General features: G+C 42.9%; 1 protein-coding gene across 34 annotated transcripts in view; it reads right to left on the bottom strand.

The window, feature by feature from the left end:
* Nucleotides 1-954: 954 nt before the first annotated feature.
* clasp2 (cytoplasmic linker associated protein 2) overlaps nucleotides 955-15,116 on the bottom strand; it is a 60,708-nt gene continuing 46,546 nt past the window's right edge. For 27 of the 34 annotated variants that reach the window (XM_085149746.1, XM_085149758.1, XM_085149769.1 and 24 more), the window contains 17 exons: nucleotides 14,499-14,522; nucleotides 14,192-14,347; nucleotides 13,081-13,172; nucleotides 12,934-12,997; nucleotides 11,872-11,874; nucleotides 11,181-11,344; nucleotides 9,929-10,007; nucleotides 8,418-8,561; nucleotides 7,487-7,630; nucleotides 7,262-7,368; nucleotides 6,971-7,112; nucleotides 4,913-5,108; nucleotides 4,629-4,822; nucleotides 4,397-4,525; nucleotides 4,002-4,208; nucleotides 3,713-3,829; nucleotides 955-2,363 (listed from right to left, as the gene is read on the bottom strand). In XM_085149746.1, coding sequence (XP_085005872.1) covers nucleotides 2,286-2,363; nucleotides 3,713-3,829; nucleotides 4,002-4,208; nucleotides 4,397-4,525; nucleotides 4,629-4,822; nucleotides 4,913-5,108; nucleotides 6,971-7,112; nucleotides 7,262-7,368; nucleotides 7,487-7,630; nucleotides 8,418-8,561; nucleotides 9,929-10,007; nucleotides 11,181-11,344; nucleotides 11,872-11,874; nucleotides 12,934-12,997; nucleotides 13,081-13,172; nucleotides 14,192-14,347; nucleotides 14,499-14,522 — 2,040 coding nt within the window. In that variant the 3' untranslated portion in view covers nucleotides 955-2,285. Of the gene's footprint in view, nucleotides 2,364-3,712; nucleotides 3,830-4,001; nucleotides 4,209-4,396; nucleotides 4,526-4,628; nucleotides 4,823-4,912; nucleotides 5,109-6,970; nucleotides 7,113-7,261; nucleotides 7,369-7,486; nucleotides 7,631-8,417; nucleotides 8,562-9,928; nucleotides 10,008-11,180; nucleotides 11,345-11,871; nucleotides 11,875-12,172; nucleotides 12,233-12,933; nucleotides 12,998-13,080; nucleotides 13,173-14,191; nucleotides 14,348-14,498; nucleotides 14,523-15,116 lie in introns of all 34 variants that reach the window. The other 7 variants (XM_085149753.1, XM_085149762.1, XM_085149771.1 and 4 more) reach the window with 4 other exon arrangements.

Below are 15,116 nucleotides of genomic sequence, written 5' to 3'. Positions count from 1 at the left end.
AAAGTCAAGATTTCCAAGCCAGGGAACTACCATGGTTAGTTGTTAGATGCAAAACACCAGAGTTGATTTTGAGTTTAAGTATGTAAAACTGCTAAAGTATACCACATCCATCTTCAACAGTGTAACTGATATGTTTTCCTGAGTTGGGAATTGTTTTGAGGACAGACTCAGTATGAACTGCAGGGTCTTGGCAGGTTGTAGATGAGTGCAGCAAGGCCAGGGGGTTTTACAGGTCAGACAGTATCTGGGACTCTCTTTAGCTGTTCCTAAATTTACAGCCCAGAGGACAGATGCATACATGAAATATAGCACCAGTTTCACAAATAGCTATGTTGCATAAGACCTAAATGTTATCTTTTATTCCATGTGTGGATTAGCCCACTTTCTTAACGTTTCTTAACAAGTCCACGATCTCCCACCTGCTGCTACTCTTTGCGGAAGAGCGACAGCTGGAAAACCCACTGCTTTATTGGACAGTAAATTAAACTCCAGGTGTTGATTGGTTTGTCAAAGCAAGGATAAAATCCTGACGCACATTTTCACCAATTTCTTGCAAAACAAACATAAAACGGATCACCTGTGCAGCTCAGAATAAAATTGTTTTAGAATAAAATAACTGCTAAATATTAATCAGTAAAGTAATTTTGCATTTTTGATGCTTTCATACTGAGGTGTTTGCTGAAATTGAGTGCTTGTGACACAGTCACACTGTGTAAATTTGGGATGAAGGGACTCTTTAAGGGACTACGAAATATTTATGATACTGTAGAGGTTTGATCACTGATCCTGGATCAGATAAACTGCAACATTCTGTTAGCATTTAATAGATCTATTCTCTTGAATTGCATGAACAACATTCCTGTGAGGAGGTACAGATCCACCCATGCACTGTATTTCTGCTCACCGCAGCACTTTCTTATGCTGCAGAAATGAAGAGAGGCGGGGATTATCGTGATCTGTACAAGTTCTTTATTTTATTGTAAGCACAGCTTTGTAAATGCATGGAGGAAACAACAGTGAAAACTAGAATGTTACAAGAAGAGGAAGGAAAGAAAGACACGAACAGGAGAAAAGTGACACATGACTTGTTTCTTTTTTTCCAGAGCTGTAAATAATACATTTCTACAAATTTCTCAGCAGAGATAAACAAAATAAGTGTGTGAGAGAGAGAGGGAAAAAAATAAAAATAAAACAAGGATGGGCACAGGTGCGCGCGTGCACCCCCCCTCTGGGGAACTCCCCTGAATGACACTGTTATTTGGATACTCCATTTTAATATCATATATAGATACATATCCACTATGTGATAATAAGCCATGTCCTGTCATACTTCATGTAGTAAGCAGCCATCTTTCTCCACGTGTTGCCCAGAACTGATGCGAGATGGGAGAAATGGAGGACATCATGGATTTATCTGAAAGGGGCGGACACTGTTCACATTAATTTAAAACCCCAGTCAGAGCACTCTGACAACAGACCCCAATAAAAAGTTATTAATCTTTTAAATTTTGTCTCATGCATAGCCAAGCACATAACGCCTCCTAAACTTTGGAATCTGTATGTACTGTATTTGCTATGAGCAGGCAGGACCCACTTTGACTCGTGTTAGTGCTGTGTGTGCTGGGGTCGGCCGGTCGTACCGTTCAGGCTCATCAGCACCTTTTTGAAACACATGTTGACGTCTGAGTGAGAGAGAAAACTCCGGGTATTAAAAACCACTGCAGTAAAACCTCTCTGCGTAAAAGAAATCCAAACTATGACACAATGTAAAATTACATTCCCGTCTACCTGGCGCCCCCCTCCCCCAAGTTAATGAGTGTTCGAGAAGGAAACGAGGAGACAGCACCGTTGGAGGAATATTTCCGCCCAGGGAAATGAGAACCATGCAGATGCACCACTTCCTGTTGACCTCGAGATGCTGTTCAGAGGGACTGTGTTGTGGATATGGAGCGGCGCGGACAGGACGGGCGTTTAATATCTTCATCCTTGAGTGAGTAGTGACAAACCTGTGGAGGGTGTGACTGCATGTCTGTTTAAGTTTAATCCGAGTTTGAGGGTTCAGTTCAGTCAGAAGGGATCCTAAGAAATGGCGAGCAGAACTACAACTCTTCTCTGCACGTGTGATGACTGTGTGTACCTAACAGCTGTGTGTGTGGTGTATGTAGTTTGCCCCTGTGAATGCTTTGTTCTCAGTCTGTGTTGCTGTGTTCTCACGAACAGATGGTTTATGTTGGGTGGGCATAGTTGCAGTTCTGTAGTTGCCCTGTGGGACGGCGCTCTGTATCCTATAGGCCCTCGGTTGAGGGTTCGTTGCCGGTGGTGCCGGACTGGGCGCGCTTGATGTACAGATTCAACAGCTTCAGCTGCAGATAGAAAAACAGAAGAAGAACATGAATTAAATAATGTGTGCAAGCCAAGAGACGCTAAAAATCCAAAAATCCAAAAGGCGAGAGTGCAGTTACACCTGGCGTTTATGGTTCCTGCATTATTTGGGCAAGTAATGTTTATCACATGACTGTTTTTGAAAGGTCGTCCTGTGATTCATCACAAATAGATCAGTCTGTAGCTGACAGACTCATCACTCATCTTTTATGGTTGTTGCCATCAACTGTTTATAAAGGATGGATGTAGCGATTGTAATGGCCCCGTGTCCTGATGTGAGTGCTTCACTTGAGCGTTTTTGTTGAGGACACTGCATGCTGGTACAGCAGCCACGTTTTACATCACCTACTTTACTTTACTTTGTTCACTTCATGTTATTTCCAGTAAGACTCTCAGAGATTATGATCATAACCACATCAGGAAACAAAGGTCACAAATGAACTGATAAGAGGTGTCATTTTTACTTATAGACTTGTATACAATTCTAAAGTATATTTTGCAACCAGAGGAGTCGCCTTCTGCTGGCTTTCAGAAAGAATTCAGGTTAAAGGCTTTGAATTCACCTTTCAGACCCCGAACCTACATCTGTATTTACCAGCGCTGGAGTAGTTACTCTAAAAAAAAAAAAAAAAGTAACGTGTTATACATTACTCATTACTTTTCTTAAAATCGATGCAGTACGTTATGTAATTAGTCATCAGAAAAAGTAACTTTTATACTACTTATCTTACTTTTGAGTTACTCAGCACAATAACCTGAAATGTACAGTCACACAATGACCAGTTAACTGAATTATACAAACCTGAGGCCACAGTGCCACACACTGACACAAATGAGGACGCACATAGAATCTTTCTCTTCGTTTTTACATATAAGTACAAAAGACGAAAACTAGCGCCAAGAGACTTCAAAGTGACCGCCACAGTGATTACACTTTAAAAACAGAGGCTGCAAGCTTGACTGCTCATCATTGCCTGTGTTACAGGGCCTGCCTGCTGGGCTCGGCTCGGCCTTCACTCAGCTTTAAAATCACTCCAAGTTCTTGGCTAGCTTTGTGCTAGCTGCTGTCTTTGCAGCCGAAGTTATTAAGCAGTATATTGTAGTTGTTTCTGTACTCGATGCAGTTTGCACTTTACCATCGCACTCTTGTCTTTTGTGCAATAAAAATAAAAGTAAAAAATCAGCTGAACAAAAAATTGAAATAAATAGACGACTCTTGGTGGAAACCTGTTGACACAATAGCTTGAAATGTATACACAGAAAGATCCTGGTGACCAGGATGAGAAACGACACATCTTTAGCAAGCTGGTTTATGATGAATTCAACTTACCTTGCTGCTGGACAGTTGGCTGAGGTGCGGTTTGAGGTCCTCTCCTATCACTGAATAGATGGCCACCAGGCAGAACACACAGGCTTTCCTCACGCTGCTCTCAGAGTTGTCGTAACCCTGTTCAGACAGAAGAACACAACTTACAGATCTGCAGTTCTTCATAACAATCATATTTATACACGAACGTGAAGGCCGTGTGTGATAAAGCAGATAACAGACAACTACGATAATGCACGGCTGATACTTTCATCCTCCAAATGAACAGTTACATATATGAGCTGCATGTTACCTGTATCAGTCCTGGTACAATCTCGGGCAGCAGGCTAATCAGGCCTTCACGGGGAATCCTCTCCACCACTTTGGTCTGCATCTTGATGGCGGCCAGGTTGATTGGGTAATCAGCTGACTGGATAATGGGACACAACACCTTGATACACTGGTCTGGACTGATGGACAACGCCAACATGGCTGCCGTCTCCTCAGCTGCTCGAACCACCTACAGAAAAGCAGAGAAATATGAATATACAATATGACCAAGTGATAATCACAGAGCTTTTTTCCAGCTCTAATGATTCATAAATAAAATAAAGGAGTGTTCTGCACCACCGCTTCATAGTCTGATAATGCTTTGTGATAAAATCAGCTTCTCAGTGAGCAGATTAGCGTGGGTGTGGATAAACGCACCTCCTTGTGAGGGTCTTTATGAGACTCCAGGGCCTTCATGATGGTGAGCTCTGCGTAGTTCTTAAACCTCCAGGGCTGCTTGCTGAGAATCTCCCTCAGTACCCGCAGAGCCAGCGTTCGGATCACATGCTGAGAGAGGATTTAAGATAAAAGTGAGCAACTTTAGCTTTTTTTTTTTTCTCCCCTCCCCTTTCATTTGGTTGTTGCAGATTTGAAATGAGTGTGTGTGTACCTCTCTGTCGCCCATAGTCTCGAGCAGGAGCAGCAGGATGGTCTTGAAGTGTTCGTCCCACACCTGCAGGGTGTTTTCGCGTATCAGCTTCTGCAGCTCACACAGCGCTGCTTTCCTCTCTTCTATGCGCTCGTTGTGATTGGATAACTCCTTGAGGAGCTCGGCCACCAGCTCCGACTGATCCAGGCTGCTATCTGTGAGGAGACAGGCGACAGAAAATAACCCACGTTAGCGATATCTCGAGGTCGTTATTTGTCTTTTTCCACCAGAATGCTTTTGTGTACCATCAGTTTGAAGCTCCGAGTCGTCCAGGCTGGTGTCTTTGCGGCTGTGTTTGAAGGGAGAGTCGGACAAGTATTCACGGGATACTCGGGGGCTGGAGGAGAGCAGGGGGGTGTTGAGAAGAGACGTTTTATTGTCCAGAGCCATACGCCCGCCGTCGCCCATATCTGACAGTCTGCCATCTGTCCCGCTGCCCCCCTGAAAACAAAGGTGGATTAAAAACAAAGGTGGATTAAAAACAAAGCGAATGAACCAAGCAGTCAAACTCTAAAGAGTTCAAAAGTTCTGGTTTGAAAACAGTCTGAACTGCAGAGTTGTTTTATGTGTTTAGATGGTAAATACGCCTGTCTCCGTTCGATTTCTTAAAATTCATTCATATATCAGGAAATTTTGGATGAACTTTCCTTTTTAGAGAGGATGTCGTTGTCTAAATGAGAGCGTAAGAAAACAAACAAACAAAAACAACTCTATCACTTAAAAAGGCAGACACACAAAGCACCAGGTGAGGAGCTGAGCAGGGTTTAAGGTGCTCTTATTTGTATGTGTATATTTACACTCGAGCCGCTAAATGCTCTAAGCTGGGGTTTGATGAGTCAGGTGTGCTGTGATTGGCACGCTGATGACATGTGGGCCACTTAGGTTTCAGTTGCATCTCATGGGGAAAATGTCAGGAGGTCACACCTCTGTAGTAGAGTACGCCGTGTCCTTAAAAGGAACCGGGGTCACTGCAAGGGGCTGCAAAATAAGACCTGGCATGTCTGAAGTCATAAATTAGTTTTGAACGAGCAGGCTAGCTACACAAGCATCAGAAAATAATAACAGGGGATGCTTTTCAACAGCTAGGCTTAAATAAAACAAACAGGATTTTATCAGCAGCTGTAGAAGATTATTTTTCACAGTTATCGGTCCCATAAACAATGTATGCTTCTCACTCCCTGTGCTAATGGACGGGTGGTGGGGCAGATCAGATATCAGGGTCCCCTACAGTACACCTGTGTGGGTGTTTCAGGCCTCTGCAAGTCTTGGAAAACATGTTGTAAGGTCAAAAGACGATATAATACTTTCTGAGTGCAGAGCTAAATGAGAGTGTCAAAACCAATTACAAAGTCTGAATACTCTTTTATTCTGGTATTTGCTTATTTTATCAGGAATAAAGTCTCAACTCTCACACTTTTATACTACTGGCGAGATTGTGGTGTATAGCTGCTTGCGTTAGGACCGCACCATGGTGGTATTTTTCATCTGGTATCAAAATAAAGAGACCATTCAGAAGCCTGGTCACTATAAAGCAATTTGCCCACCATGCACTGCATCGTGGTGACTGCTCACGAGTCAAAGGCAACCCTTTAATATACACTATATGGAAACACATATGAATTCAAGTGTGGTGCTGTAACTGGATGTCACCCTTTCAACGAGCCAGTTTGTGAAACTTGTATGTTTATAAATTCACCAGATAACAACAAATCAACCCTTTTCCCCATTTCACCGGTCTCCATAATTTGGTTAGTAAATAGTTTGATCCTTTGCTCAAACTGAGGCTGCTAGCTTGTGTCTGGTTCTGACCTCTGGATATTTTTAGCTTTCGTCACTTTGCCTTTGTTAGCTTCTTTAGAAAGTCCGTGATCAGCTGGGTGACGGCACTAACATCAGCATAAAACTGCGCACCAGGAGCTTCACGACATGTTTCCATGGGTAGGTGTAGGTGACTTACTGCTTTTGTCCATATAGTGTATTTATCAGCCTCAATGGCCAGTCAACGGTAATATTTGCTTCCATTTGTACTCGTTTCAATTGCTCGCCTCCAAGTTGAGAGAAGTTTAACTCCACACTTGCCCACTTCCCACAAGTTTATTGACATTCATGATCTCTGGCTGCTGAACCGCTGCTTGTCTCTTGCTGTGGGGGAACCTCATGAAGGTAGAATCAAATAAAAATATTCGAAAATGTTCAAACGCCCCCATGAACTGCGCCAACTGTTACACAAACCACTCAGGTCTGGTTGTTTTCACACCAGGAATTGAACTTATGTCCCTAATGTGTTGGCCTCCTCCACTCACCTCCTCTCCTTCTCGCCGCTGGACGGGTTCATTCATGTCTTCTTGGCTGCGAACGCTGAAGTTTTGGATCGCCTCTGTGACACCTTTCAGTGAGCTGTAGATGTCCTCTGAGTTCATGTTTTCTGTGTCATAGTCAAAAGCACTGCAGACACAGTAAAAGATGTGCTGTAATTTGCGAGCTTACTTTTTTTTCCCCACAGGCGTGTTTTTGTCTACAAAACACCCTAAAATACTGTTTACTGTATACCAGTGATTTCACAATGTAAGACTAGTTGTCAGACAAGTGTTTACCTTGGTGAGAGGGTGTTCTGGGATGTGTTAGTGGGTGAAGTGACTGGACTGGACCAGCTGGCTGGAGATCGGGGGGTGTGACGTGTCATAGGGCTGCCCATTGGTGCCTGAGAAGGTAACAAAACAACAAAGAGGTACGCTATTATTGCTGCAGTATAATGACAGAGTTCAGGTGTAAACTGTGACTCTAAACTGTGAATGCTTCAGAATCAGAGTATGTTTTACCTGTGCAGCGTTGCCTGTGTTCTTCAGGTGGTTTTGAAGTAGCTTGGTGGCTCCATCCTGGAAGGTTTTGGGCAGAGCTGCCAGCAGCATGGTGAACTCTGGAGTGTTGAGCTGGAACAGGGCAATTAGCACCGACTGGGCTGCCTGTTACACACAAAATACACACTTAGACTTTGCACTTTGTGGACCAAACAGGGTGGCAGCTCTTGCAAGCAGTACTGTGGTTAACTATGGGATGCTGTGAGGTGGCATTTGAGACAAGGGTCTGTTTCAATTTATGATTTTGAACTGAGATGCAAGTTTATAGTTATGAGATAAAGCTTAAACACAAAAAACAAAACAAACCAAAAACTATGGTTGTCACTATCAAGCAAAATTTATAGTCCAGCAAAGGTGACGTGATTGCTGTGTACTTCTTGTCTGCGTGCAGACAAGCATTTTCAGAAGACTGATCTGAAGCCAGGCAAAAAAATATGCTGTGGCAAAAATGTAGACAGTGACACAAGTTTTAAATAGAGTGTGAATGACAGCAAACTACTGGAACGCAACATAAAATTAAAGAGAAAATAACAGGTAAAATGAAACAAAACTTTCTCCTACTGGAAGAGAACAGCCAGCGCAGCAAGAAGACTGCTTGGCCTAAAGTTGAAACCATCTCTGCAGCTATGGAAATGATACTCCATGAACCTCACAGATCACACGATTTTCTTCCCATGGAAATCCCTAGTTCTGCTGGTAAAGCAGTGCAATAACTGTTTTTCAAACCTGTGGTATCATACACTTCGTCTGCTTTTGTTGTAACATCCAGATTCACCAGTCAGCCTGACTTGCTTCAAATCATTATTATAAAGTTTAATTAGATCCCTCAAAAACAAAAGGGGCCTGTTGCAAGAGGACGTATTATGTTGTGTGCATGTTTGTGAGACGATACCTTTCTGACATCTGAGCTCTTGGGTTCAGTCGTCCAGGTGATGATGCGGGAAACAGCCAGCCGAGTCTCGCTGGAGTTCACAAAGTCCGGAGCTTCCATTTGTAATGTCAGTGTCTCGATGTACTTCAGAATAGCCACCTTCACCTGCAACGCAAACACACACATTTATACAAATTGTTAGGAAGCTGACCTATAATGGTGAATATGCATAGCCAATATTCACCTGCAAAAACACAAATACAGAAACAACCAAAACCAAACACACACACACACACAAAAGTGAGTCAGCATGTACAACCACAGCAGATTGTGCATCTCTTGCAGGTCTGAAAAATCAAATGATCCAATGAATGAAAAGTTTAAAATGCAGTCATGCTTTACATAGTACAAAAATAAAATCAATCAACATAAAAACAATGACAAATAACAATATTAAAGAACCAATAAATGGGAAAAATTCAACTCAGCCTCTGAAACGCCACAACTGACTCCTGCCCTGATTGTCTTTCGTCTCTCTACAAATGCACCTCAGGACCAGAACTTCCTCCAAATCACTTAGCAGCATCGTGCGCGCCACATAATTGCTCCCCCCGGAGCGCACTGACCTGGGAGGACTGGCTCCAGGCTGCGGCCTGCTCGTCTAGAGAGCAGGCGTGGCGCCGCGCTCTGGGGGGGAACAATTTTACCCCGGACCCTCCCCTGCCTCGCCCGCAACACGAGCTCCGCACAGGCTTCAGAGAGAGAGAGGAGAAGCACCGCGTCAATCAACGGAGAGAGACAGGGAGACGAGGACGGGGGAGGGGTGGGGGACAAGAGAGGAAAGCAGGCAGGAGGATGGAGAGAGTAGAGGAGTAAAAAGAGATGGGGGAGTAGACCTGGGCGATACTGAAATTACACTGTATGGTTTTACAAAATGAGTCAGACTCATACTGTGATACTATGTAAGCCAATTCTTACATGTCAGAGGGGTTGGATATAGCAAAATATTTAACAAAATTACTATGAAGATGTAGTTAAGTCTTCAGAAATGCAATATTTGCAGCAGGTGGTGAAATTCTACTGTTTGTAAGATCCTTTATTGCCCAAGCCTAGTGGGAAAGGAGAGGGAATAGTGGGAAACAGGTTAAACATCAGGCAGAAAAAGGGTGTGGGAGTAGGCAGGAGCAACACGGGAGATAAAAGGGTAAGGAGGGTTGGGAGCAAGGAATAAAGTAGTAGATAATCAGGGGAAAAGAAAGAGAGGTGTGCTGGGTAAAGATGAAAAAGGAGTTTGAGGAAGAAAGCTTGAAAGTAGCCAGTGGAATGGCTCGATCAATCGCTATCCAATCACAGCCCAGGATTCAGGGTTTTGGGACGTAGAGCCAGCAATGGGCAGGCATGTAATAATATTAGCACAGCAGTCAGTTGAATTTCCAGTTTTGTGTGCATGCTGCCCTTGCACAGACATTTGCACACTCAGCTTTCGCACATACACACTAAACAGACACGTATTATATCAACTTATCATTTACCTTGAGGTTGGGCGTCTGTGTTTGGTCCACAGTGAACCTCATGAGAATGGTAAACTGGAGGTCGTTGGGAAAACATTCTCTGCAGGACAAAAACCCCACACAGATTTAGATTTCACGTTTTGTGCCATAACATACATCGTAAAAATAAAGTTCAAGGACTGTCAGCAAGTAAATAACTGAGTAACCACTGTGCCAGATGCAAAGTGGTGATTTGTGTGACTGCTTCTTCTTCTGCACTTTTACTAAACATTTGAAATAACAGAGATAAAAAAGTGCTGACTCTGAAGGTTGCTGCTGGTTTTTGGAGGAAAGCACTCACTGTAGGACTCACGCCAAGAACACTTTACAGCAGGGGTGTCAAACTTAAGGCCTGGGGCCCAGAAACAACCCGTCAGAGGCTCCAACCTGAATTTTCACTCTATCTGTGGTTATACACCACTCTGCATTTGATCATTAGTTATTAATAATCTCTGGCTCTCTTCCACGATGAAGTTTTTGTCCCGTCTCCCTCTCTTCACCTCCTACCAGTCGCAGCAGATGAACCTGGTTCTGCTGCTCCCTTCCCGCTGTCACCATGTGCTTGCGCTCACTGGATTACCGTAATTCCTGGACTACAGAGCGCACCTGATTAAAAGACACATGCTCTAATTTTAGAAAGAAAATCAATTTTGTACTTGTACAGGCCGCACCGGATTTTAAGCCATATGCGTTTCACTTGTAATATGAAATATTTACACAGAAATATTACACGTGAGGATTTTTAATGTTCAATTTAATCCATAAAGTAACATAAACGTTATGGTAACATACAAAAATACATACTGCAAATGCTTTTTTTCCCCTCGAACAGCGCCTGTAACACGGCTACCTTCAAGTATACATACGTATCAGCAACACACAAATTACGTTGCTTATGTTTTTTTACGGAACAGTGCACAAACAACATTACAACCGGTAAAAATATATACCATATATATACTACTTTTCAATTTTATTGGTCTACTGTTACCAGGCAAAATGTTTTTGGCCGCATGAAAAAAAATATGCATTAGCCGCATGTCAGTATAAGCCGCAGTGTTCACAGTGTGGGGAAAAATTTATAGGTTATCACTCAAAAGTTTTACTTGTCCGGTCTATGTAATGATCACATTGGACTGTATATAGACCACAATGTGTTGGCAAAGTAAGATAAAAGCCACTTTTTAAAATCTTGATTTGTACTCGCTTGTCTGTATACAAATGTGCAACTCGCCTTGTGATATCCAGGGCTCTCTGCACTTTAGCCTGCACGGATCCCAGCAGGTCCGCTCCCATCTTCTTCAGAAGCTGTGTAAGCAGGACAAACAACCAGTCCTGCAGATCGTCCTTATGGACCTGGATGAAATCTACCAGTGTCTCCAGGAACATACTGAACACCTAAACACACACACACACACACACACACACACACACACACACACACACACACACACACACACACACACACACACACACACACACACACACACACACAGAGTCTAGGTGACAAACTGAACAACTGATCACTTATTCTTAAAACACTTCATGCACACATGCACATGCATACAGGCACTCCTGCATTGTTTTACTGGATTATACTGAAGGGGAATAATGTGAGAGCAGCATTAGTCCACATTAGTTCCCTGTGGTTCCCATTGGAGTTAGTGGCATTTCACTCATTACTGCAGCAGTCCACCTTCAATCCCAGTCACCAAGTAACACACTTAAATCACACAAAATGAAAACAAGCCAATCACAACATGTGGGGACCATCTCTACATGCCACCAGTTGATTTCAGCAGCACAGTGGAGCTACGGACAACATTAAGTGAGGTAGGTTAGTAAGTGTTATGTAGTTCTCAATGCCCAATCAGATTAATGAAGCAGATTTCATCCAAACACAAACACTGATTGGCCAGACTTACTCTCTACAGAGAGTTCCAGAGGTGGGAGCAGCATGAGGGAGAGAGAGACATCTGTTAGCATCGTCACAAAGCATGTACTCAGTGTCAGAGAGTACACTCAGCATCTTCAATTTTGACACAATTTTTTCAAACACATTTGAGCAACAACCAATTTTACTTTCTCCCTGACATGGGAGAAACTTGAGTGTAAGTGCAAAAAGGCTAAAAAGAAACAATGACAAATATGGGAGATAAGAAGGAAGGAGTACGAAAAGGAATGGTGTGAGATAGGCAGATGGAGATCACTGGTGAGATGCAGTACCTTGAAGGAGGCTGAGCTTATACCGGATTCTGCCGTGCCGTACACCCTGCCGGAGTCTCGCTGAAATTCATCAAATCGTCAAAACGTCAAACGAGGGGGAGGGGGAGGAGCTCACACAGCTTACGACATGTGTGAGAAAACGGAGCACTCAAGACGGTGGAACAGAAGTGGCAGTGTTAGAGAGGCCGAATCGCAGCTTGTTAGTCAGAGGAGAGAGCGGGCAGCCCAAACATGTACGAGTGTGTGTTTGTGTGTGCTTTTGAGTGTGTGAGTGGTCAGTGCTGTTGCCTCAGACTGCAGGTAAAGGAGGGGAAAAGAGAAGGGAGAGCCAGCGGATGTGAAGAGTGCAGCCAGCGGTTTGGCTGCTCAACAGTGACAGAGCAATCCCACAGGACGGCGGCGAGCGTGATGGCACACTCATTCAGGTGTGGCATGCCGTTAGAAAACAGTCCAATGCACGCGTTCCATGCCCGTGTTTATGTCAGAGTGTGAGTAAATTTGAGGAAACAGTTTGACCTGTTTATCCCGTCTTTATTACTAAATTCATTAGAAAGATGTGACAGCTAAAGTGTGTGTGTGCTTTTTAAAGCGGTGTAACACTTTCTGTGTTTGGCAGAATCCGGTACAGTCAAGGATGATGGGATAAACAAAGTATTTGAAAAAGTAAAATTAAAGCAGGTGAATTATGAATCTTGTGCCACGGTACTGCAAATGAATGCTGTGCGTCTTTGTGTGAGGGTTTATGCTGCATGCATCCATACCTTACTGTGAGGGTCAGCAAACATCCTGGTGAAAATTTCACAGAGCCTCTTCAACTCAACCCGACTGCAGACAAAACACCAGCAGTTAGTTGGATATCATCTATGACTTTATTAACTACAAACACGCCTGAGTGACCTGACACTGACCTCAGGGTGCGCTGGTTTTTAAGCAAAGCCTGAAGGCCCAGTAGACCCTCTTTCCTCTCAGACCAGTTGGCACTGGCACAACGATTGAGCACCTGGAGGAAAGAAGACTTCTATAAGATGGAATACATGCACGTAATAAATATTCAGCTTAATATTGAAGTAACGCGTTTTTAATGGCTTTTCAGATTTAAGCACAGGAGACATGAGTATATAAACCTCACTGATCATATTCACTCATTGATTCTGGGTAGTAATATCTTCACTGCAAAATTCTAGTGCTCAAAATGAACTGGAGCGGGAAAGGTACTGTGACCCTGGCAGATCTGTATATAGACTATAAAGACGTTTTTAACTAAATACAAGCTTCCAAATTCTCACTTTTTCATTATCTCAAATTGCACACTATGTTAAGGAAAAGTTTTCATAAACAGAATAGAAACCGTTTCAGGTAAACACCCTCTTTAAGAACGCTTGGTACTCTCTACAAAGGTCAAATTTATTTATATATCACATTTAAAACAACAGAGTTGACCAAAGTGCTGTGCATTAAAATGCTCCAAACAACAAATATCAAAGTTACTTGATTGTTTACACACTCCTGTGTCTTCAGCTTTTATACAGGAAGCCAAGGACCAGAACACAGAATTGTCAGCACAGTTTTGGGAAGAATCTTTGCCCCTTAATCACAACTGTCAACACAAATTAAAGACTGATTTAGGTGATGCACAGGTTGCATTACTCTAAAACCAAATGGAACCGCATCTTTCCATTAACATGTTTTCAGTGTGCGCTGTTTGGTTGACACATAAGGTTGGTATTGCCTGACCCTTATGTCAACGTTTTAGTGGCTTTCTGCAGCCTTATCCAGAGGCACCAAGCATAACAGTAATTTCTAGATTGATGGATGCTCCTTAGAAAACCTCGAGGTTCCACCTGACATTCAAATTGCTCTGCAAACTTTAACTTTAAAAGAGCGCCTTAATGATACTGTTCCCTTCTGTGAAACTTCAAACCCATCTAAATTTAACTTATGTCATTTAATTTTTTCTAAGGACCTAGGTTTTAGGAAAGCTGCCCATCGCAGTATCTATTTCCTGCTGCTGTTGTTCACCTCAGCTACATCTTCTGTTTGTCTCATGTAGGTGGGGATGGCCCCTCCGTTTCTGGAGCTGTAGGATCTCTCTGAACAGGCGCTGGATGCATCGCTGTTGGCATCGTCGTCAGAGTACATGCCGTAATTCTCATACCGTCGCCGTGCTGGCTTCTTCTGCAGGGGAACAGAAAGGGCATGACATTACAATGAAAACAAAAACCAACAAGCAGGACATTCAGAAAGCATGCACTAGCACATCTTGATAGAACACAAACCAAGCACACACACACCCACACACAGGTAAGAGGTAGGAAAAGAAGCTGACCTTGGATCTCATGTCTCCCAACAGCTGACAGCGTTAAACAGAGGTAGAATCAGGGTTTAGTTAACACACAGACACACAGTGTAGGAGTAGTGGCAGGATACTGGAATGTGCACTGTTTGTAGCCGGGATGTTCCTGGTAACTAATTTCTTAGACTAGTGTAACTGACGAGTCTAAAACTAAGAAAGACTCAGATATTACGTTACATTTGAAAACTGTTTAATGGACAATGTAAAAAAACCCTCTATAAACAAAGGCATTTAAAACCATTAATTACATTTTTCAATAATGATTATGTCACTTAACCTGGTGTGACCTTTCATCATGCATTAAGAACACTGCATGTTATACTTCAAATAGAAAGTGAAAAACAAACAGTAAATAAATAGTGTTAACAAAAAGATCAGGCCTAGCTTAACAGATTTATGGTGTTTCTCAACAACAATGCTCCATCTGGTGGCAGATGGCTGCATAACATTTAGGACAATAATTTACGGCACTGGGCATCAATTAAAATGTCAAACAATTAGATTAAATGGCTAGTAAGTCTAGTACCGACTAGTCACAACGGCTATGATTAGTTAGTTGCACACAATGCTGTGTTAGAATTTGAGTTTCCA

This window comes from Neolamprologus multifasciatus, chromosome 22, assembly GCF_963576455.1.
Source record: "Neolamprologus multifasciatus chromosome 22, fNeoMul1.2, whole genome shotgun sequence".
NCBI classification, from domain to species: Eukaryota; Metazoa; Chordata; class Actinopteri; order Cichliformes; family Cichlidae; genus Neolamprologus; species Neolamprologus multifasciatus.
Note: the sequence above shows the minus strand (reverse complement) of the source record. Positions and strands in the feature narration are given on the sequence as shown.